The sequence below is a fragment of the Haliotis cracherodii genome, unplaced genomic scaffold, assembly GCF_022045235.1.
Source record: "Haliotis cracherodii isolate W230 unplaced genomic scaffold, xgHalCrac1.p SCAF_12, whole genome shotgun sequence".
NCBI classification, from domain to species: Eukaryota; Metazoa; Mollusca; class Gastropoda; order Lepetellida; family Haliotidae; genus Haliotis; species Haliotis cracherodii.
This window is the reverse complement of record NW_027266267.1, coordinates 23,362,082-23,387,700: the sequence shown is the minus strand read 5'-3', so window position 1 is coordinate 23,387,700 and position 25,619 is coordinate 23,362,082. Positions and strand designations below refer to the sequence as shown.

Genomic DNA, 25,619 nt, shown 5'->3' with positions numbered 1-25,619 from the left:
CTGAATGACGGATTTGCTGACAGTTTTTTATAGGTGGTTTGTTTGTTTGTTTGTTGTTTAATGCCACACTCAGAAATATTCCAGCTATATGACGGCGGTCTGTATATAATCGAGTCTGGACCAGACAATCCAGTAACGATCATGAGCATCCAATGGACATGCATCAACCAAGTCAGTGAGCCTGACCACCCGATCCCGTTAGTCGGCTCTTGCGACAAGCATTGGTTGCTTAAGACCTATTCTAACCCGGATCGTCAAGGATACTTGGTCCCGTCTATCAAAGTTAGCTTCGGCGGATGCGCATTTCGAAAGCAGAAGTAGTTCATGAGTTAAACTTGTCACCGGAATACTGATACCGGAAGTAGCGCTTCGCCATACTCTTTGATCCTACAGCTCGTGCTCATTACGATTCTGTGGCCAAACAGACGAGCGCGTCCGTAGCGAAAATGTCTCTTGGAGAAGTGGAAGTAAAGCTAAGAGAAAATATACATCAGTATATTATGGACAGTTAGATGAAATACTGTGATAATCTAAACACATAAAATCGATATTTGACTTTTGGCCGCAATAACTTTCAATATACCTGATTGATTCAACGATTATAACGCTAAGTCAGGCAAAGCCAATGAAACAATGCATTATAAATGGAAAGCTGAGCTTTTCTTGTCCTATAGCATGTATATCTCTTGTTGTGTGCCACTTATAAACACTTTGTTTTTCAGATCATTAGATCAAAAAAACATGTTCTCAAATAGAAATCAAATCTTGTGCAGGTTAACCACTTCTGTGTTTACCAGAAAGCCACATAATCTACTCAGTAGGACTTGGGCACAAGTTCCATGAACATGGAAACTAAAGGACAAACTTAATCCTATGAAGAAGGCACACATCCATAGTCAGCCAATTCAATTGTCGGGTCGACGTTTTACTTTACAACGTTTCTCGGTAACGTCAAGATCGTCTTGACTGGGCGCCACCGTTTTGTGTGGAGCAAATCCAAGTGATACGAGAGGTAGAATCTGATTGGTAAACAGGAGAGGCATAGAAAAGAACATTACTCGTAATAGTCACTGGAGGCGCTACGATCGAGCCAAGGAAGTGCAGCCAAGTTCGGCAAGGGTAGAAACTGAACTGAAGTCAGTTAACTCTCTTGCCTCGGGAAGGTTGGTAACGTCACGCTGGTAGGCCTTTCGACATAATATCAGTTCTACTGGTACACCAAATTCCTGTCTAATGATAGTTATTTTTCTTTTTTTTCCAGTCTGCCTTCTAGATATCCTTTGCTCGCAACGAATTCGTCTTGAATGAATAGAAATAGAAATATTTGTTCGGAAAGTAGCTGATGGTATACGTTTGTGCTTTGTTTTTTATGAGCGAGTGATTTGGGTTTAATATTCCAGTTCATGGCGTGTCAGCTTAAAATGAGAGGAGAGTCCGAAGTTATGTGAAACCAACGACCACAGGTAATGGAGCTGACAAACCTAGAAACATATTCGGGGCGAACCAGGATTTGAACAAACAATTATATGTTTCTGGCTTGCCCACGGGGCACAACAATTGTGACACCTTAGACGACTCGGCCACCATTGAATTATTGTAAGGGACATTCTCGTGATCTCGCATTCTCGTGTTATGGGTACATAGAACTTTTTGTCAAAAGTCGACAACGCTAGTATGCGACATTTGGACATGATGCAAAATCTCGCAATCTCACAATCACGCAATATCACAATCTCAAATTGGGCCAGGATTGAGGAAATCCCGAGAACGCGAGAATGCAACATGTATTGTGTTTAGGGCATATTAATCTCGTTCCTAAAAGTCGAGATCGCGAGAATGTCACTTACAGTATTCCATAGCTACGTGTGCCACCTTTTTTATTTATTTTTTTTATTTTTTTGTAAATTGATAATTAAATGAAATGTGCAATCGTAAATTTATTTATTTACTAACATTAACCTTACATTACTTTCTTAACATTAACACCTGCGCGCTCGTTGCTGTCAAGAGAAAATGTACCACACGAGCGAAATCGACAAGTAGCCGGTCGAATCCCGTTTCCGGATGGGGACAAACAACTTAAAATATTTTCACAAGCTATTGCGACGTATTTTGACCCATGATAACAAAATGTAGGCTTCAGAAAGACCAAAATGTAATCCTGTCTGAATGTGATGATTCACACAAAAATGTTTATTAATGGTGGTATCGACAACGGAAGAGAAGTAAAACTTTAAGCAATACATTACAATATTAAAGCTAAGCCCAATACATATTGAGGAAAAAGTAAGTGGCGTGTTTTCCACTTCCCGTCGTCAGTTTATGTAGCGAAAAAATAGCCGATCCAAAACATGTTTATGTTTGTGTGAAGTTATACAGCTGAGTGTCGATTTTGGCAGGCGCAGTTGTTAGGGTTTGAATACTTCAGGAAATATTTAACACATTTAGTTCAATGCGTAATGACGCTCCCCGAAAGTACGCGACGATATGGAAATAGAGAGGCAATGTGTTAGTTTCCTTGACAGCCAATGTGAAAGCGATACAAGGTCATGGCTAGTGCATGCATCTGGTACGTTTTTCTTTTTACAATATTCAGCTTGCATATTTGTATTTATGAAAAAATCAGATCAGTGACTCGTAAAACTGTGAGTGAGTGAGTGAGTGAGTGACTGAGCTCACATCAGTATTTCACTTACAGCGCGGCTGATCAGATTCGGGACGTTGTCAACGACTGGCAAACAACCATTTAATATTTAGGAGGAGACAACGTTCATTGTCCCTAATCCTGCTCTCATGAACGCCTCTTTGTTAAACGCCGCTTAAAACAGTGACGGCACCTTGCAAACCTGGTCCAGAAGTGTCACACCGAATGTCTCATAAATCACATATCACTGGCAAACCATGTCCGACAAAGTGAGTGAGTTGGGTTTAACGCCGCATTTAACAGTAGTCCAGTAATATCACGGCGTGTCTGCTGAATGTGGGAGGAAAGCCCGAAGTCATGCAGGTGTCATACGTTTACCACTTTGGTGAAACCAACCAGCACGGATATGGTGCTGACAAACCTAGAAACATAATCGGGGCGAACCAGGATTCGAACCCACAATCATAGGTTTCTGGCGTGTCCAAGGGACGCAACTCTGCACAGCGAATCGCGGCACCTCAGTGAATGGGTGCCCGGTAGGATACGATGGCAGTGTGTCACAGAGAATGTCTCATGAATGACATATCACTCGCAAACCATATCCGACACAGATGTGATCAGAAATTAAATTAAAAACATAAATGTAATGGAACGAAGATGGCAAGTACATCCACATAAAGCCTTTAATTCAAATGCAGTTCATATTAATGGCAGATGCCAGCAATACAATGCTATATATGTATAGACAACCTTCTTTATTCTAACAAGTACTTTCTGTTTCCGTGATCAACTAATCACCACTACACCATTCAGATATTCTTTTACAAATACTAATAATAGTAACAACAACAATAATAATAATAATGATAACAACAACAACAACAACAACAATAATAATAATAATAATAATAATAATAATAATACAGATCACTTAAGGACTGATTAATCAATATTTATTACACGAATCCTGCACAGAGCAAACGAATGTAATAACACTGGCAAACATTAATCTGTTTATAGACAATGACGAATGTACAATGGACGTAAGTATCTTGATCACTATCTACAGTATACATATAATTAAAATGATAAACATCAAGTTTGACATAATAATGGTTAAAACAATAATAGCAAAAATAAATTTATACAGGACTTTGCGCGTGGACTGTGTCCGTCTCAAAGCGTATATGAATGAGTTTCGTTGAACAAACTGGATCTCGAATGAATCCCTTTTTATGCAAGTATACTGTCAAGTTCCTCACAAATCCAACATCATAACGACGATGCATCGAGAATTCGAGGCCACTTCCAAACGAACACTGTTGCCAAGAAATACAACTGTAGCATGTTAAACGATTAATTATTTAACGCCAACACTATAGAATAAAAAGCTTTGATTATCTGCTGGAACCGATTTCAAAATGGTAGTGAAAAATAATTGAAAGGATCCCTGAAAATGACTGATGACACCAGGGGTCCTTGGAAAGAGTTAGCAAGTCCTGCCCCACCGAAAGACACGTTTCACAGCACTACAGCTAGCCGACTATTTAGATCCATGGTTCATCATAATGATTCACGGTGGACACCGACCGTAAACTACAGCAGTCGTCCATGTTAGTTCCGGTCATGCGCATCACGCTGTCTTTCTGAAGTCGTAAGTGTCGGAGCTCGTGGTAACCGCAACTATTCACGTATTCGGGTCTGAGATTGACTCCTTCCTCTCTTCTCTGACTGGAGTCTTGCTGCGGTGGCCGGACATCTTCAATTTCGAAGTAGATGCGATTGTCGGCCTGAGCGAGAGCAGGGGGCCTGTGACAATGGGGTAAATGTGGATGTACATCATTAAGCTGACATTCATAGGAAGTACATCTACATTCTAAGTATCGAAATACATATATATAAAAGCTCGCTAAAACGATATACAAGTGTTATGGTAACAATATATAAGTCTCTTGGTAAATTCTCTAAAATACATGTGAGTATTTCAGAGCTAGTCTGTAAAGAAATCTGACAGTTAAATGTTTCAGCCGACATCTTGTTTGTTTGTTTGTTTGTTTATGTTTAACATCGCATTCAGCACTATTCTTGCTATATGATGGTGGACTGGACCAGACAATCCAGTGGTTGACATCATGAGCATCAACCCGCGCAATATCAACCCGCGGGATATGATGACGTGCATCAATTAAGTCAGCGAGTCTGGCCACCCGATCCCGTTAGTCGCCTTTAACGACAAGCATAGTGGTCTCAGTATTTTGGCCATCCTAGTCCTGGACACCTTTGTAAACCAACACCTGCATGTTCTGTCAGTTATCCCAACTGACCCCCAAGTGTCAATCTGGCAACCTATGTGATGGCATACCATCTAATTCTACACTGTGTTTGCTCGTATCCATTGCAAACACACATTGGTCTAGTTGTCTGATCAACCTTAGAGGGCTCTGAACGCCTTTATACCTGACATATTAAAGGTAAATTGACTACAGTGGCACCCAAGCGTTCAAGAACATTTCATGTTTGTTTTGATGCTTAAGTATTCGTGAAATCCTGACACATTCCGAGTAATTTTGCCATGATATATTAAAAAAACACGTTAATGAAATAATCGAAAAACACGGATACAACATAGTATGTGAAACTACATAATACGGATACCTTTAGTCAAGACACGTACTCTGGGATTTGGGTCTTTTGCCTTTATATAAACATTCATCTCATAGTGATTAACACATCAAAACCTACCTTGCGTTAGAGGTTTCTGTGAAAAAGAAAGAAAGGTTGACATTCACGCAGAGGGGCAATTCATCACAATTCATCGCCTGTTAAATGTAACTGATATAAGTCTGAACATAATTCTAATCCTAATGATGTCGTTATATTTACGTTATGTGTTGTGCTACACACACACATTAATAAGTAGAATGTATATTCAATGTTGCAAAACATCACGAATCCTGAGCTATTGATAATCACAGCAATTCCGAATACTAAAACAAACGCTTGTTCCGATCCTGGCCTAGACACAAACGATTGAGTGAATTGGCTTCTGTTGGGCCCATTTGGGTAATCAGACAATATTCTTTGGAGAAGTATTATGACAAGTAACTGTATTAGTTCAACTGCCCTGACATTACACTGGTGCTATTTAGATTTTGACTTCCGATTCATTCCTCAATTACAATTCAACTAATGCATATCATGACGTATTTCAACACAGAACAAATCCCACCTTTTCGTCGTTTGAATGTTCTGCGACAAAGCAAGAGAGCGATGACGGAGATGATCACCGTCGTTGCAACCGAGAATCCAATACTGACTACAACAAGGGTCTCCAGCCCTCCTGGAAAAAATGGATTTTAACTGAATTAATTGAAACATTGAACACTGTTTTACAAGCGGTTTTTGTATAAGACTTGTTTTGCGAGATACGATATCATCTATCAATCTATCTATCTATCTATCTATCTATCTATCTATCTATCTATCTATCTATCTATCATCTATCCATCCATCCATCCATCCATCCATCCATTTACACACCTTTCACGGCAGATGCTTCAGTCGTTGTGGTCAGCTCTTTGCGCGAGTGTGTCGATCCATCCGGTAAGGTGGGCATTCCAGAAGACATGCTGTCTTCACTTGCTGAAATAGGCCACGTGAGAGTAACGATATCAGTTACAAAAAGTAACGCAGATATCAGAGTAAAGCAATTATGATAAGGAGAATATCGAGTGGTCAACAGTACCCGTACCCAAGCCTGACAACATTTACAGCAAACCTTCACAAAAGTATATGTTCTCGTTACTTAAGGATTAATAGGAATGCATTTTTAATTTGTGAGTGAGTGAGTTGGTTTTAACGCCGCTTTCAACAGTAGTCCAGTTGTATCATGGCCTGTCAGCTTTATGTGGGAGGAAAGCCCCAAGTGATGCAGGTTTCAGACGTTTCCACATCGGTGAAACCCACGAGCACGGGTATGGTGCTGACAAACCTAGAAACATAATCGGGGCGAACCGGGATTCGAGCCCACAATCATAGGTTTCTGGCATGCCCAAGGGACGCAACCCTGCACAGCGAATCGCGGCCCCCTAGACAACTGGCCCACCCGTGCCCCCCTTTAATTTGTGTTAGCATATTTATGTTTGAAGACAAAGACGATTTGTAATTTAATCGAGGAAATGTCATACTTGACACATGTCAACACATGGAAATATAAACATACCAGGTGTTGTATCATCATGATCACTAGTTGAGTCGCTGAATGTGATTGGCTCAAATGTGGTTTGATCTTCTGTCACAGTCGAAACATACGTCGTATGAACTGTGTTAATGATATTCAAATACGTTGAATCAAAATATAGGTGGTGGATTATTTTTTAATAACGAAATATATGTATAGAATTACACTACGCAGCATGCATAAAGACAAATGTGTCAACATTTAACTTTGGTTCTTTTGCTGAGTGACTGCGTTTAGGAAATACTCTAGTATATGGAATTAAATCTAAACGATTTAATTATATGAATCATATACTTACCTACAGTTGAGGTTTCGTCAACTTCTGAAACCGGTACAGTCACAGTGTCATCTAAAATATATGTGATGTTTATTAAAAAAAATAACAATAATTCTGAATATTTTACTTTTGACTTAACGTGTTTACGTATTCTGATGTATTTATAGAACCATTCATTTACTTGTTGCCAAGAGACGAATGTCAATGAATTATTCTCAAATGCTTATATGAGTAAGAAGATTTGCTACAAGCGTGGAGGGGACATTTTGAGAGATTCAGTAGTACGAATCATATGCATATACTTTACCTGTAGTAGATGTTGCGACAGATGGTGAAGCCGACCCAGTCACAGAGTCATCTAAAATATATGTGATGTTTATTGAAATAATAATGACAAAAATTCTGAATATTTTCCTCTTTCATCCACCTTTCACCAAACAATGTTTACATACTGTTGACTTAACGTGTTTACGTATTCTGATGTATTTATAGGATCATTCATTCACTTCTTACAAAGAGACAAAAGTCAATGAATTATTCACAAATGCTTATATCAGTAATTAGAATTGCTACAAGCGTGGAGGGGACATTTTGAGAGATTCAGTATTATGAATCATATGCATATACTTTACCTGTAGTAGATGTTGCGACAGATGGTGAAGCCGATACAGTCCCAGAGTCATCTTAAATATGAGTTTTTAAAAAAAATAATTAAATATTCACACACCAAATAAACACAAAACACACAACACATACATGTAATGGAACAAGGCAGGTTGACCTACTGAAAACGACCAGCACGGGTTCCCAGTCACAGCCTGCATGTCCGCCCTTCTCCAGGCTACAGTGGTACCTCCCAGCATCAGCTGATGTGACGTCAGAGAGTTGGAACTGTACAGTGACTTCATCCGTCGATGTGATGACTTTCACGATCTTGATCCTGGTCCAGTAGGTTTCCAATATGTAGACTTCAGCAGAGTCCATTTCAAACACATTTCTATCATTAGGGTCTTTAAGGTATATTCTTGACTGATGTTGGGGTGTCCTCATGGAAAGCAACACAGTGTCTCCCTCGTGCACTTCCGTGTTCTGAGGAGACTCAGGCACATCTACAACATAGTCAGTTTTCTACTATTAACAATATCGACAGATACAATGACATGAGTAGGTGAGGTGTGTTTTACACCGTATTTCTGTAATACTGTATTTCTACACAAACACCGTTATTGTGGGTCTGACTTAATTTGAGGGTGAGAGGAGAGCTTGCCAGACATTGATGCGGATCTAAGTATCTAAGTACAACTAAAGTTCATCTTACTCGAACGTATAAACACTTAACAGCCAAAGAACTTCTATCACTTTCTCAAAATCAATGGGTAAATAGCAAAATCTAATCAAAACGAAAACAGAACTTTTATCAGTAAAAAAGCTCCCAGTAGAGTGTGTAGCTACTCTCACACACATGAGTCCCAAAAAGGGACGGGTCAACCCAAATTGCTACATGAGAAGGCCACTTCTTAAACACTTAAAGCAACAACAACATCGGTGTTATCGGCATGGTTTGCTTATGCAAAGCAGAATATACTACGTCTCAGACAGGAACACACTTGTATGGAGCCATGTTATTCTCAAACTGGGATGTTCCATTACTCATCTGAGGTAACAGTTGCCTTCTTAGTTGTGAATCCATTTTGAAATTTAAGTTTTTAAGCTGTGTAACAACAACTGGCTGTCTAACAAATGGGAGGTTACCCGTGGCACTTGTAATGAATACATACATTCTACGCTAAGGACATAGTCCATACTGTGGTCTGTGAGTATATTGTCCCCGACTACTGTCTGACAAGTGTATCTGTGTGCTCTGTTCTTCCTTGTCACGCCACTGATACTCAGATTGCTGTTCATGTATCGCCCGCCTCTCCATCTCCTGCTACCAGACACCAACTGATGCCTGCCTTCATTCTCCACTCTTACTCCGTTCCTCCTCCAGTCAAAGTTCATGGACAGGTTCCAACTGGGGTAACTGTTCAGGAAGGAGTTGCATGTCAGATTAACAGAACCGCCAAAGGATGCCTTTTCCTGGCCCTCGATATAAGGTTCTTGAACTCCTGTTGAAAAAAATAACCATTATGCAAATGGAGTGGCTACTCAAATAGGTATGTAAGTGTATTGTAAATGCTGTCATGATAGGGTTCAATACCGACATCGGTTTGATGATCTCACCAACTTAAATATACATCGTCGATGCAAAAGAAACACCAGTCTAGATTATCCGCGGAAACATTTGGCGAAAAAGGCAAAATATCTGTGAAATATATATGAATGGACATACTCTTAAAAATACCCTGTTACAGCTGCTCTGGTCTGAGACTTCTTGATAAATTCTGTAGACTTAGTTACCATACTCAAATTCCGGATAGTGTTTCTGTAAATGAACTACTTACGTATCACAACCAGCTGTTGCCCACAATTGGGAATATTTGTTCCTGGACGTTGTGGTGAACCAAGGTAGCAGCTGTACTGACCAAAGTCATGGTCGTCAGCGCTACTGAGCACGAAGCTGAAGAGACCAGTTCCTGAGGATGTTATATTTCCAGTGAATTCCAGTCTTGATTTCAGTTTCTCATTGGCAATGTTGCATTTGTTATAGTTCGTTATGTGAAACACTGTTTCCTTCCAAAAATCGTTTCTGATAAAAAAGTCTTTGTTTCCAGATCCATGCAAATTCCAAGCCAGAGTTGCTGTTTCTCCAAAACGATTATAAACAGTTGACGCAGCTGAAAGATAAATGCGTCAAATATAACATTTCCAAACGACTACACATTTACTGAAACGCCAATTTAATTACTTGTAAAATAGTTACAGAACACCCGCAATTGGAAGATTATGTGTTGTAATACCTACCAGCCATGACAAATTAACTAAAGGAATATGAAAAAATGGGTGTTCTTAAACCTATTTTGCGTGGTATATTTATGTATTTACATCGCATGTAGTAGCAAAGTTACATCTACTAAGGGAGTATCCATACTATTTGCCTAATACATACCCATCACGATAAGTGTCTGTCCGCAATTAGCAATTGTGAATCCTCTGTTATCAGGCGACTGCGAGTAACAATCATACCGGCCTTCGTCATGAAACTTGACATCTCTGATGAATAATCTGAACAATCCTGTTCCAGAAGTTGATATGTTCCCTGTAAATGTGATCCTAGATTCTGAGTTCACGTCAGTGACATTATTGTAGTTGGTTATATGGAATATGGCTTTCCCTGCGCGTGTGTTCCAAACAGTGAACTCGCTGTTTCCAGGGCTGGGTAGAGACCATGACAGTGTAGCATTTTCTTCAACGGTTACGTTTACTGAAACGCATGAAGGATAGTTTTAGCTATAGAATGCTATTGTAAATGGAAGTATAAAGATACAATCACGCGTGTACGTTCCTGCAGATTGTTTCTAACAAGCATATCCACGACGTGTATTGTGTACTTGACATTTTGACTATGACAATGTTTGGGTTCCCTACAGTGAATGAGAGGTGTCCCGTGTCATTGATCGTGGCGTATCTTTTTTTTCTGTTTAGTTCTTGATGTTTTAACTTGTCTCATATTAACTGAGTTTTTGTATGAACATTTATCTGTTGAGTCTTTATGTTGGACCCCCGTCTACATATAAGCCTAAGATTAAATTTTCCATTTTTTTCGTGAGTGAGTGCATTGGGTTTAATGCCGCTTTTAACATTATTCCAGTTATATCACGGAGTGTCAGCTTAATGTGGGAGGAAAGCTCGAAGTGATGCGGGTCTCAAGTGTTTAACACTTCTACCCCCCACGAGCACCGGTATGGTGCTGACAAACCTAAGAAAATAATCGAGGAGAACAGGGATTCGAACCCACAATCCTAGGTTTGTCCCAGGGACGCAACTCTGCACAGAGAATCACGGCGCCTTAAATGACTGGGCCACCCGTGGCCCCTGAATGAATGAATGCCCCCCATTCATCACGTATATAACAGAAACACCAATGATGTGAAACGTACTGTTCCACTATTTCGTGTTTCATCTTGTAACGGGGGCACGGATGGCCCAGTTTACTAAGGCGCCGCGATTGGCTAGGCAGGGTTCCGTCCCTTTTACACGCCAGAAACCAATGATTGTGGGTTCGAATCCCCCAATTATGTTTTTAGGTTTGTCAGCACCTGCACTTCGGGCTTTCCTCCCACATTAAGTTGTCACGTCGCGATATGACTGGAATACTGTTAAAAGCGGCGTTAAACCCAACATACTCACTCACTCACTCATCTTGAAACTGCCTAACAACTGTTACAGCTATCAAAATTCAACTCAGTCACAAGTGGTTTACATATCTGGATGTATATACATTCTATAAAACTCGTGCCAAGTTATGAATTTAAAGTGGATTTTCGTGTAAATTGCTTAGTTGACCCCTCTAGTATTAATACAAACACAGACGCGCGTTCACTCAATAATCTTGAACATGACGTTAAATTACATTTCACCTCACCTCATCCCTTGAGTTATGTATATTTTTATTGTATCAGTCTTACCTGTCGGCGCCCCTCCTATACAACTATGGGAAAACAACAAAACGCAAATGACAGTAGTCCAACTGCACATCATCCCGCTGTGGTTCTGACTGATTATATCAATAACTAACTCGTCAGTGTACCACGCTCGCTACAAATACTTCCTGTGTACTACCCTTCAGGCATAACACAGGCCGTGGTCAAATAATCAAACCAAGTCATGTGATGTACACTGTTTCCGTCACGCTTGTACACACCTTCCTGGTGATGCATTTATTCTTAGAAATTGTACACTGTGACCACACTCTGCGAAATTTATCGTCACAATATGGTTGCAATATTGCCGATGTGACGTTTAATTTTAACTCACTCACTCACTGTCAAAATTCAACTGGCGACTGCTTCCCACGACTATGTAATAAACATGGACACTGTAATGTCCTGCGGGAAATCGAGACTTTGGCGTGTGAGCTTTCAAGTGAATCTATATAATCAGTTTTAATTAAATGAAAACCAAAGTAACATCTGAATGATTTGAGTCAAATTTTCCTTTGCCTTTCAATTTACTAAACCCATTTGCCTTTAAGTCTCAAATAAATCGTTGTTTTTCTTCAGAAACGTATTCATGCCAGACAGAAAACTGATTAAAACCTGAAGATAGTTCACTATACAACATTGCTCAGAGCCTACCTCAACAGGAAACAGATTTTCTATGAACGATTCGTTTCATGTTTGAAGGTTATGTTGTATAACACGGCTGTTTAGCCCTGCTTTCTTCTGTGCGATTTAACTACAGAGCTCGCCTGGTATTGATAAAATAGCTGATATACTGACTCAGCACTTCGCGCCTGCGCAGATGGCTGTTGCTGAGGTGTGAAATGTTTTAAAAAATGGCGACTACCTTGACAACAGTAGCTACCAGCACTAAACGCTTCTCTGTGGTAGCTTAATTTAACACTATCTCAATAAACCAGATATTTTGATGGTTCAAGTTTCATTACACTGTATTTAGTATTATTTATGTAAAGGTATAGGGGCTCTCTTTACATCTTTTGAGTATTAACCTCGGGAGAATCGATATGGGATTTTGGAATATTTGCAAATGAGTTCGTTTCACAGGTGGGGATATCAGTGAAAGGTAAATGGCTATTTGACAATTATTGAACGATATCACTGATGGATCGTCTCTCTTTGGTCAAATTCTCTTGTTCTAATTTTGTAAATCAGAGTAGTTTTATATGCTTTGTATTATATTGTTAAGCAATGATTGTAACTGTGTTGCAATGTTTCTGTTGTGATTCGGCAGATGCTCTTTGCATTGTGTTTAGGCAGTGATCAGGCGTTAGCAAATAACTATATCACTATATTTAGATGCCAGAGTGGTGTTTAAACTTCCGGTCCGGTTTACCGGGGACGGTGGTAGTATGTTTTCAAAACATGTGAACTTTCCAGTATCTTGTTAGGTCGTATAACGGGGCATTAGCATGTATGCGTATCACTCACGCATTTCATCGCTTTGGAACAAACATTCATGTGAGGATCGCTCATCATCCCCGATTCCCTGCCTAGCCCATCTCGGAAGCTTGACACTCTCGCCGCTTCTGTATAGCTATCTCGGTTAATGTATTGTTTCAATTTGTGAATTGACAAGTAACAGAAACGAATCCGATTTATTTGCACAAAGAAAGAGACAGGCAAGGATGGTGCTACAAATAGTACCCACCAGAATGACAAGTTCTTGCCAACATGTCATATCCCAAATTCCATATTGATGTTATCTATGGGGAAGTATAGCATTTTATATTTTGTTTCCGCAGTAAATTTCAGATGGCATTTTACCAGTTAATATCCAAGTTAGACATTTACAGCAACCCATGCTTGTCGTAAGAGGCGCCTAACTGGATCGGGTGGTCAGACTCGCAGACTTTGTTGATGCATGTCATCAAATCCCAATTACGTTGATCAATGCACATGATGTCAATCACTGGATTGCCTGGTCAAGACTTATTTACAGACCGCCGTCATATAGCTAGAATTCTGATGAGTTCGGCGTTAAACATCAAAGAAACAAACAAAGTATGATAATATATACTTCACGTGATTCAGATGATGGTGGAGGGATATCCATCATATTATCTGAAATATTGCTGGGTGCGGCTTTAAACAACAAACATACAAACTACAGATGACATTGGCTTTCATGTCTGAACCTGGAAAGATCGTGTAAATATATTTATCATATAATGGGTAGGTTTCTCGGCAGGATAACGCTAACGGGGGAAAAACGATATCCGTTGGGGTCATATGCAGATAGAGATGCAAATATCATAGGTCAAGTAGGGACTACTTTCCGTGTTTATAAACAAACATGGCGTCGCCCTTTTCATTCGGCAATCGAGTCAGAATTAACCATCAGGGATAATTGCTATCATTATCAAAAGGACAGTCTAATATACTGAAAATAAGTGTCTAACCGTGACGTAGCTAAGGCAATCTATAAGTTTTGGCAACTTTGGAGATATTAATTACGAAACAATTTTGCGAGTGCACCAGCCCTATCCAAGCGGGATCAGAAATATGTCTGAAATATTTGAAATATGTTTGAATTGTTACCTTGTTTCGTTTTGTCGCTGTGTGTACATCTGATTGCACTTCTTAACGTTATGACAGGACAGGCCGACTGTCAACAACGTCTGGCCGTGGCCGTGACGTCTCATAGACTAGGGTTAGAGTAGCTTCCCTTTGACAAAGGGCAGTTACTCAAGCGGACAGACCGATGGATTGCCACGAAATGCAAGTAAAAACAACTGTTGTTTTGCGTATATGTTGCTTCGCCACTGTATAAGAACGAGATTTCAACTATATTGGCTACTGTCATTGTCCAAGTAACACATCACTTACACTGTGACGTAATAAAAATTAATGCGCGCATTCCAGGAAAACTCGCAATGTTCCGGTAATGTTTGTGACAGAGGGAAAGAGATTTTCGAACACAGAATTAAAGAATGCCAAGGCTCGCGAAATACAATGTTTATTCCTAATGCAGGATATTTACCATCCCCAAACACACTCGCGTGATAACCGCTATATATTGTCAACACGTAACTTATAGAATATTTATTTAAACATAAAATAACCTATCTTCAAAACTGCAGTGTGGCCTTGCTTTTAGTGAAGTCCTCCATTGCTGCCGCGGTAATACAAAACGTGGTCTATACAGGTTTCATGCTATTCTGCCTAACATAATTTTTACTATCTGAAGTCACCCTACACACATTATCAACTTGAATGAGTGAAGTAGTAGGAAACACAGGCGATAACTGTTTCGCTTGTCTGCAGTTTGACGTGAAGTTATTCCTGGTTTTATTTGTCTGCTTCCTATGTAATATCAGATTGTCTTTTCCTTTCTCTAATCAAGTCGTCCAGCGGAATGATCAATGTGTCACTTACTTTATATCTTAACTAACTTCAAATATAAGACTTCAATGAGACATGTCAGGTCAGGTGGGCATGTCAGAAGCCCTGGTATCCTCCCTTGCAGAAATAAGCCGAGTAAGAGCACAAATATCAGGTCAAAACGGGTAAAGCAGTCGTGATGAAGAGAATACCTTGTGGTCTGTAATATCTGTAGCCAAGTCTGACAACGTTATAATAACCACACACAAACATATATTCCGGTTACTTAACATGTCTAGAAATACATCTTTATTTTCTCTCTGTAGAACGTTATTGATACAATAAATTAGCTGTCACATTCATGTTTTTGAAGACAAAGACGATTTGTAGTCGAATCGAGGAACCAAGTGTTGACATGTAAATGCGTGCATACGAGGTGTTGCATTGGCATGATCGTCATTTGGAACATACGTAGATGTGTTGCTGACTGTGACGGGCCGAACTGTTGTCCCGTCCTCTCTCAAATCAAATAGGGGCGGTCGGGTAGCCTAGTGGTTAAAGCGTTCGCTCGTCGTGCCAAAGACCCGGGTTCGATTCCCGACATGGGTACAATGTGTGAAGCCCATTTCTGGTGTCCCCCGCCGTGATATTGCTGGAATATTGCTAAAAGCGGCGTAAAACCAAACTCACTCACTCACTCACACAGTCAAATCGTATGACTTACTTACTTATATTGGAGATTTTACGTGCGCTTTCCGACTGCAGAGTATTTTGCGTAGTATGATCTGTGTTGTTATTCATATACGTTGACGGGTAATCAATTTTGCATAGCGAAACAATTACACAGACAAGAATAACACACTGTGCATCTGCATTAATTATTTCTGCTTTGTCTATCAGTATTATTCAGTACATCAAATTGATGATGTTATCGAAGTTCTAACTGTTAATTGCAATATATGAAAAAAAACGTGTCACAATTTCACCTTGTTCGATTGAATGAAGACATCCAAGAAATGTAAATCATAAGGAAATATTCAGGTGCCCGTCCAGGGTTGTCACCCGTAGATGTTTGTGTTGTTTCCTCGTTTACTAAATGAAACACAATTTACATACTGTTAAATGAACACAGCATGATTAACATATAGACTTGCTTGTTCACTTATAACTTACATACGGTTGACCGGAAATTATTGTTACATTTGGATAGAGTTTCCTGCCAGGATTCACTGATATGAATCACACACGTTACCTACAAAAGGAAGAAACCCATCTATATATTTTCCTGTTGTTTGTGCTTTCATCAAATGAAACAATATTTACATATTGTTTACTTAACATAGTTACTTATTCTGATATATTCACAGGATTTTTCTTCACTTAGAATTAATCTGTTGTATGCGTATCAATGCTTGTTATATGAGTATGAAAGTTTGTTATATGAGTATGAAAGCTTGTTATATGAGTATGAAAGCGTGCTATATGATTATGAAAGCTTGTTATATGAGTATGGAAGCGTGTTATATAAGTAAAAAAGCTTGTTTTGTGAGTATGAAAGCTTATTGTAGGAGAATATGTATGTGTACCAAAGCTTGTTACATGAACATGAAAGCGTGTTATATCAGTATAAAAGCGTGTTACATGCGTATGAAAGTTTGTTATAGGGGTATGAAAGTTTGTTATAGCAGTGTGAAAGCTTGTTACATGACTATGAAAGCTTGTTATAGGAGTATGAAAGCGTGTTATAGGAGTATGAAAGCTTGTTAAAGGAGTATGAAAGCTTCTTGTAGGAGTATGAAAGCTTCTTGTAGGAGTATCAAAGTTTATTATATGAGCATGAAAGTTTGTTATATGAGTGTGAAAGCTTGTTATATGAGCATGAAAGCTTGTTATTTGAGTATGAAAAACTGTTGTGTGAGCATGAAAATGTGTTACATGAGCATGAAAACTTGTTATATGAGTATGAAAGACTGTTCTGTGAGTATGAAAGATTGTTATATGAGTATGAAAGCTTGTTATATGAGTATGGAAGTTTGTTATATGAGTATGAAAGTTTGTTATATGAGCATGAAAGCTTGTTTTGTGAGCATGAAAGCTTGTTATTTAAGTATGAAAGCTTGTTATATGAGTATAAAAACTTGTTATATAAGTATGAAAGCTTGTTATATGAGTATGAAAGCTTGTTATATGAGTATGAAAGCTTCTTATTTAAGTATGAAAGACTGTTGTGTGAGTATGAAAGTTTGTTAATTGAGTACGAAAGCTTGTTATATGAAAATGAAAGCTTGTTATCTGAGTATTAAAGCTTGTTATATGAGTATGAAGGCTTGTTATTTAAGTATGAAAGACTGTTATATGAGTATGAACGTTTCTTATTTGAGTATGAAAGCTTCTTATATGTGTATGAAAGCTTGTTATATGAGCATGAAAGATTGTTTCATGAGTATGAAATTTTATTATATGAGTATTAAAGCTTGTTATATGAGTATGAAAGCTTGTTATATGAGTATGAAAGCTTGTTATATGTGTATTAAAGTTTGTTTTATGAGTATGAAAGCTTGTTATATGAGCATGAAAGATTGTTTCATGAGTATGAAATTTTATTATGTGAGTATGAAAGCTTGTTATATGAGCATGAAAGCTTGTTATTTAAGTATGAAACACTGTTGTGTGAGTATGAAAGTTTGTTATTTAAGTATGAAAGACAGTTGTGTGAGCATGAAAGTTTTTTATATGAGTATAAAAGCTTGTTATATGTGTATGAAAGTTTGTTTTATGAGTATGAAAGCTTGTTATATGAATATGAAAGCTTGTTATATGTGTATGAAAGCTTGTTATATGAGTATGAAAGACTGTTGTGTGAGTATGAAAGCTTGTTATATGAGTATAAAAGCTTGTTATATGTGTATGAAAGTTTGTTATATGAGTATGAAAGCTTGTTATATGAGAATGAAAGCTTGTTATATGAGTATGAAAGCTTGTTATATCAATATGAAAGCTTGTTATATGAGTATGAAACATTGTTATATGAGTATGAAAGCTTATTATATGAGTATGAAAGCTTGTTATATGAGTATGAAAGCTTATTATATGAGTATGAAAGCTTGTTATATGAGTATGAAAGCTTATTATATGAGTATGAAAGCTTGTTATATGTGTATGAAAGCTTGTTATTTGAGTATGAAAGACTGTTGTGTGAGTATGAAAGCTTGTTATATGTGTATGAAAGTTTGTTACATGAGTATGAAAGTTTGTTATATATGCATAAAAGCTTGTTATATGAGCATGAAAGATTGATATTTGAGTATTAAAGCTTGTTATATAAGTATAAAAGCCACTTGTCTGAGTATGAAAGTTTGTTATTTAAGTATGAAAGACTATTTTGTGAGCATGGAATTTTTTATATGAGTATAAAAGCTTCTTATATGGGTGAAAATTTTGTTATATGAGTATGGAAGTTTGTTATATGGGTATGAAATGCTTGTTATATGAGTATGAAAGCTTGTTATATGAGCATGAAAGCTTGTTATTTGAGTATGAAAGACTGTCGTGTGAGTATGAAAGCTTGTTATATGAGTATGAAATCTTGTTATATGAGCATGAAAGCTTGTTATATGAGCAGGAATCTTGTTATTTAAGTATGAAAGACTGTTATATGAGTATGAGAGCTTGTTATATGAGTATGAAAGCTTGTTATATGAGTATGAAAGCTTGTTATATGAGCATGAAAGCTTGTTATATGAGTATGAAAGCTTGTTATATGAGCATGAAAGCTTGTTATATGAGTATGAAAGCTTGTTATATGAGTATGAAAGCTTGTTATATGAGTATGAAAGCTTCTTATTTAAGTATGAAAGACTGTTGTGTGAGTATTAAAGTTTGTTATATGAGTACGAAAGCTTGTTATATGAGTATGAAAGCTTGTTATATGAGTATGAAAGCTTGTTATATGAGTATGAAAGCTTGTTATTTAAGTATGAAAGACTGTTATATGAATATGAACGTTTCTTATTTGAGTATGAAAGCTTGTTATATGTGTATGAAAGCTTGTTATATGAGCATGAAAGATTGTTTCATGAGTATGAAATTTTATTATATGAGTATTAAAGCTTGTTATATGAGTATGAAAGCTTATTATATGAGTATGAAAGCTTGTTATATGTGTATGAAAGCTTGTTATTTGAGTATGAAAGACTGTTGTGTGAGTATGAAAGCTTGTTATATGTGTATGAAAGTTTGTTACATGAGTATGAAAGTTTGTTATATATGCATAAAAGCTTGTTATATGAGCATGAAAGATTGATATTTGAGTATTAAAGCTTGTTATATAAGTATAAAAGCCACTTGTCTGAGTATGAAAGTTTGTTATTTAAGTATGAAAGACTATTTTGTGAGCATGGAATTTTTTATATGAGTATAAAAGCTTCTTATATGGGTGAAAATTTTGTTATATGAGTATGGAAGTTTGTTATATGGGTATGAAATGCTTGTTATATGAGTATGAAAGCTTGTTATATGAGCATGAAAGCTTGTTATTTGAGTATGAAAGACTGTCGTGTGAGTATGAAAGCTTGTTATATGAGTATGAAATCTTGTTATATGAGCATGAAAGCTTGTTATATGAGCAGGAATCTTGTTATTTAAGTATGAAAGACTGTTATATGAGTATGAGAGCTTGTTATATGAGTATGAAAGCTTGTTATATGAGTATGAAAGCTTGTAATATGAGCATGAAAGCTTGTTATATGAGTATGAAAGCTTGTTATATGAGCATGAAAGCTTGTTATATGAGTATGAAAGCTTGTTATATGAGTATGAAAGCTTGTTATATGAGTATGAAAGCTTCTTATTTAAGTATGAAAGACTGTTGTGTGAGTATTAAAGTTTGTTATATGAGTACGAAAGCTTGTTATATGAGTATGAAAGCTTGTTATATGAGTATGAAAGCTTGTTATATGAGTATGAAAGCTTGTTATTTAAGTATGAAAGACTGTTATATGAATATGAACGTTTCTTATTTGAGTATGAAAGCTTGTTATATGTGTATGAAAGCTTGTTATATGAGCATGAAAGATTGTTTCATGAGTATGAAATTTTATTATATGAGTATTAAAGCTTGTTATATGAGTATGAAAGCTTATTATATGAGTATGAAAGCTTGTTATATGTGTATGAAAGCTTGTTATTTGAGTATGAAAGACTGTTGTGTGAGTATGAAAGCTTGTTATATGTGTATGAAAGTTTGTTACATGAGTATGAAAGTTTGTTATATATGCATAAAAGCTTGTTATATGAGCATGAAAGATTGATATTTGAGTATTAAAGCTTGTTATATAAGTATAAAAGCCACTTGTCTGAGTATGAAAGTTTGTTATTTAAGTATGAAAGACTATTTTGTGAGCATGAAATTTTTTATATGAGTATAAAAGCTTCTTATATGGGTGAAAATTTTGTTATATGAGTATGGAAGTTTGTTATATGGGTATGAAATGCTTGTTATATGAGTATGAAAGCTTGTTATATGAGCATGAAAGATTGTTTCATGAGTATGAAATTTTATTATGTGAGTATGAAAGCTTGTTATATGAGCATGAAAGCTTGTTATTTAAGTATGAAACACTGTTGTGTGAGTATGAAAGTTTGTTATTTAAGTATGAAAGACAGTTGTGTGAGCATGAAAGTTTTTTATATGAGTATAAAAGCTTGTTATATGTGTATGAAAGTTTGTTTTATGAGTATGAAAGCTTGTTATATGAATATGAAAGCTTGTTATATGTGTATGAAAGCTTGTTATATGAGTATGAAAGACTGTTGTGTGAGTATGAAAGCTTGTTATATGAGTATAAAAGCTTGTTATATGTGTATGAAAGTTTGTTATATGAGTATGAAAGCTTGTTATATGAGAATGAAAGCTTGTTATATGAGTATGAAAGCTTGTTATATCAATATGAAAGCTTGTTATATGAGTATGAAACATTGTTATATGAGTATGAAAGCTTATTATATGAGTATGAAAGCTTGTTATATGAGTATGAAAGCTTATTATATGAGTATGAAAGCTTGTTATATGAGTATGAAAGCTTATTATATGAGTATGAAAGCTTGTTATATGTGTATGAAAGCTTGTTATTTGAGTATGAAAGACTGTTGTGTGAGTATGAAAGCTTGTTATATGTGTATGAAAGTTTGTTACATGAGTATGAAAGTTTGTTATATATGCATAAAAGCTTGTTATATGAGCATGAAAGATTGATATTTGAGTATTAAAGCTTGTTATATAAGTATAAAAGCCACTTGTCTGAGTATGAAAGTTTGTTATTTAAGTATGAAAGACTATTTTGTGAGCATGGAATTTTTTATATGAGTATAAAAGCTTCTTATATGGGTGAAAATTTTGTTATATGAGTATGGAAGTTTGTTATATGGGTATGAAATGCTTGTTATATGAGTATGAAAGCTTGTTATATGAGCATGAAAGCTTGTTATTTGAGTATGAAAGACTGTCGTGTGAGTATGAAAGCTTGTTATATGAGTATGAAATCTTGTTATATGAGCATGAAAGCTTGTTATATGAGCAGGAATCTTGTTATTTAAGTATGAAAGACTGTTATATGAGTATGAGAGCTTGTTATATGAGTATGAAAGCTTGTTATATGAGTATGAAAGCTTGTTATATGAGCATGAAAGCTTGTTATATGAGTATGAAAGCTTGTTATATGAGCATGAAAGCTTGTTATATGAGTATGAAAGCTTGTTATATGAGTATGAAAGCTTGTTATATGAGTATGAAAGCTTCTTATTTAAGTATGAAAGACTGTTGTGTGAGTATTAAAGTTTGTTATATGAGTACGAAAGCTTGTTATATGAGTATGAAAGCTTGTTATATGAGTATGAAAGCTTGTTATATGAGTATGAAAGCTTGTTATTTAAGTATGAAAGACTGTTATATGAATATGAACGTTTCTTAATTGAGTATGAAAGCTTGTTATATGTGTATGAAAGCTTGTTACATGAGCATGAAAGATTGTTTCATGAGTATGAAATTTTATTATATGAGTATTAAAGCTTGTTATATGAGTATGAAAGCTTATTATATGAGTATGAAAGCTTGTTATATGTGTATGAAAGCTTGTTATATGAGCATGAAAGCTTGTTATTTGAGTATGAAAGACTGTCGTGTGAGTATGAAAGCTTGTTATATGAGTATGAAATCTTGTTATATGAGCATGAAAGCTTGTTATATGAGCAGGAATCTTGTTATTTAAGTATGAAAGACTGTTATATGAGTATGAGAGCTTGTTATATGAGTATGAAAGCTTGTTATATGAGTATGAAAGCTTGTTATATGAGCATGAAAGCTTGTTATATGAGTATGAAAGCTTGTTATATGAGCATGAAAGCTTGTTATATGAGTATGAAAGCTTGTTATATGAGTATGAAAGCTTGTTATATGAGTATGAAAGCTTCTTATTTAAGTATGAAAGACTGTTGTGTGAGTATTAAAGTTTGTTATATGAGTACGAAAGCTTGTTATATGAGTATGAAAGCTTGTTATATGAGTATGAAAGCTTGTTATATGAGTATGAAAGCTTGTTATTTAAGTATGAAAGACTGTTATATGAATATGAACGTTTCTTAATTGAGTATGAAAGCTTGTTATATGTGTATGAAAGCTTGTTACATGAGCATGAAAGATTGTTTCATGAGTATGAAATTTTATTATATGAGTATTAAAGCTTGTTATATGAGTATGAAAGCTTATTATATGAGTATGAAAGCTTGTTATATGTGTATGAAAGCTTGTTATTTGAGTATGAAAGACTGTTGTGTGAGTATGAAAGCTTGTTATATGTGTATGAAAGTTTGTTACATGAGTATGAAAGTTTGTTATATATGCATAAAAGCTTGTTATATGAGCATGAAAGATTGATATTTGAGTATTAAAGCTTGTTATATAAGTATAAAAGCCACTTGTCTGAGTATGAAAGTTTGTTATTTAAGTATGAAAGACTATTTTGTGAGCATGAAATTTTTTATATGAGTATAAAAGCTTCTTATATGGGTGAAAATTTTGTTATATGAGTATGGAAGTTTGTTATATGGGTATGAAATGCTTGTTATATGAGTATGAAAGCTTGTTATATGAGCATGAAAGCTTGTTATTTGAGTATGAAAGACTGTCGTGTGAGTATGAAAGCTTGTTATATGAGTATGAAATCTTGTTATATGAGCATGAAAGCTTGTTATATGAGCATGAAAGCTTGTTATTTAAGTATGAAAGACTGTTATATGAGTATGAGAGCTTGTTATATGAGTATGAAAGCTTGTTATATGAGTATGAAAGCTTGTTATATGAGCATGAAAGCTTGTTATATGAGTATGAAAGCTTGTTATATGAGCATGAAAGCTTGTTATATGAGTATGAAAGCTTGTTATATGAGTATGAAAGCTTGTTATATGAGTATGAAAGCTTCTTATTTAAGTATGAAAGACTGTTGTGTGAGTATTAAAGTTTGTTATATGAGTACGAAAGCTTGTTATATGAGTATGAAAGCTTGTTATATGAGTATGAAAGCTTGTTATATGAGTATGAAAGCTTGTTATTTAAGTATGAAAGACTGTTATATGAATATGAACGTTTCTTATTTGAGTATGAAAGCTTGTTATATGTGTATGAAAGCTTGTTATATGAGCATGAATGATTGTTTCATGAGTATGAAATTTTATTATATGAGTATTAAAGCTTGTTATATGAGTATGAAAGCTTGTTATATGAGTATGAAAGCTTGTTATATGAGTATGAAAGTTTGTTATATGAGTATGAAAGCTTGTTATATGAGTATGAAAGCTTGTTATATGTGTATGAAAGTTTGTTTTATGAGTATGAAAGCTTGTTATATGAGCATGAAAGATTGTTTCATGAGTATGAAATTTATTATATGAGTATTAAAGCTTGTTATATTAGAATGAAAGCTTGTTATTTAAGTATGAAAGACTGTTGTTTGAGCATGAAAGTTTTTTATATGAGTGTAAAAGCTTGTTATATGTGTATGAAAGTTTGTTATATGAGTATGAAAGCTTGTTATATGAGCATGAAAGCTCGTTATATGAGTATGAAAGCTTGTTATATGAGCATGAAAGCTTGTTATATGAGTATGAAAGCTTGTTATATGAGTATGAAAGCTTGTTATATGAGTATGAAAGCTTCTTATTTAAGTATGAAAGACTGTTGTGTGAGTATTAAAGTTTGTTATATGAGTACGAAAGCTTGTTATATGAGTATGAAAGCTTGTTATATGAGTATGAAAGCTTGTTATATGAGTATGAAAGCTTGTTATTTAAGTATGAAAGACTGTTATATGAATATGAACGTTTCTTATTTGAGTATGAAAGCTTGTTATATGTGTATGAAAGCTTGTTATATGAGCATGAATGATTGTTTCATGAGTATGAAATTTTATTATATGAGTATTAAAGCTTGTTATATGAGTATGAAAGCTTGTTATATGAGTATGAAAGCTTGTTATATGAGTATGAAAGTTTGTTATATGAGTATGAAAGCTTGTTATATGAGTATGAAAGCTTGTTATATGTGTATGAAAGTTTGTTTTATGAGTATGAAAGCTTGTTATATGAGCATGAAAGATTGTTTCATGAGTATGAAATTTATTATATGAGTATTAAAGCTTGTTATATTAGAATGAAAGCTTGTTATTTAAGTATGAAAGACTGTTGTTTGAGCATGAAAGTTTTTTATATGAGTGTAAAAGCTTGTTATATGTGTATGAAAGTTTGTTATATGAGTATGAAAGCTTGTTATATGAGTATGAAAGCTTGTTATTTAAGTATGAAAGACTAATTTGTGAGCATGAAAGATTGTTATATGAGTATGAAAGCTTATTATATGAGTATGAAAGCTTGTTATATGAGTATGAAAGCTTGTTATTTAAGTATGAAAGACTGTTGTGTGAGTGTGAAAGTTTGTTATATGAGTATGAAAGCTTGTTATATGAGTATGAAAGTTTGTTACATGAGTATGAAAGCTTGTTATATGTGTATAAAAGCTTGTTATATGAGCATGAAAGATTGATATTTGAGTATGTAATTATAAGCTTGTTATATAAGTATGAAAGCCTCTTGTGTGAGTATGAAAGTTTGTTATTTAAGTATGAAAGACTATTTTGTGAGCATGAATTTTTTTATATGAGTATAAAAGCTTGTTATATGTGTGAAAGTTTATTATATGAGTATGAAAGCTTGTTATATGAGCATGAAAGCTTGTTATATGAGTATGAAAGCTTGTTATATGAGCATGAAAGCTTGTTATTTGAGTATGAAAGACTGTTGTGTGAGTATGAAAGCTTGTTATATGAGTATGAAAGCTTGTTATATGAGTATGAAAGCTTGTTATATGAGCATGAAAGCTTATTATTTGAGCATGAAAGCTTGTTATATGAGTATGAAAGCTTGTTATTTGTGTATGAAAGTTTGTAATATGATTATAAAGGCGTGTTA

General features: G+C 35.5%; 1 protein-coding gene across 1 annotated transcript; it reads right to left on the bottom strand.

The window, feature by feature from the left end:
• Positions 1-4,172: 4,172 nt before the first annotated feature.
• Positions 4,173-11,799, bottom strand: LOC139457199 (uncharacterized). Its single transcript, XM_071238618.1, has 13 exons — positions 11,730-11,799; positions 10,211-10,525; positions 9,606-9,938; positions 8,940-9,269; positions 7,947-8,270; positions 7,794-7,844; positions 7,469-7,519; positions 7,183-7,233; positions 6,867-6,965; positions 6,185-6,286; positions 5,874-5,984; positions 5,387-5,402; positions 4,173-4,453 (listed from the first exon to the last, which is right to left on the bottom strand). Exons 1-13 carry the CDS (start codon positions 11,797-11,799, stop codon positions 4,192-4,194), a joined length of 2,115 nt encoding a protein of 704 aa, XP_071094719.1. The 3' UTR covers positions 4,173-4,191.
• Positions 11,800-25,619: the final 13,820 nt, after the last annotated feature.

Excerpts from the sequence above, each read along its gene's own strand:
- LOC139457199 (XM_071238618.1), bottom strand. The coding sequence starts at position 11,799 with ATGTGCAGTTGGACTACTGTCATTTGCGTTTTGTTGTTTTCCCATAGT. Across the intron at positions 10,526-11,729 it reads TATAGGAGGGGCGCCGACAG|TAAACGTAACCGTTGAAGAA; the intron begins GTAAGACTGATA and ends CATGCGTTTCAG. Across the intron at positions 6,966-7,182 it reads TGACGAAACCTCAACTGTAG|TTCATACGACGTATGTTTCG; the intron begins GTAAGTATATGA and ends TCATTAACACAG.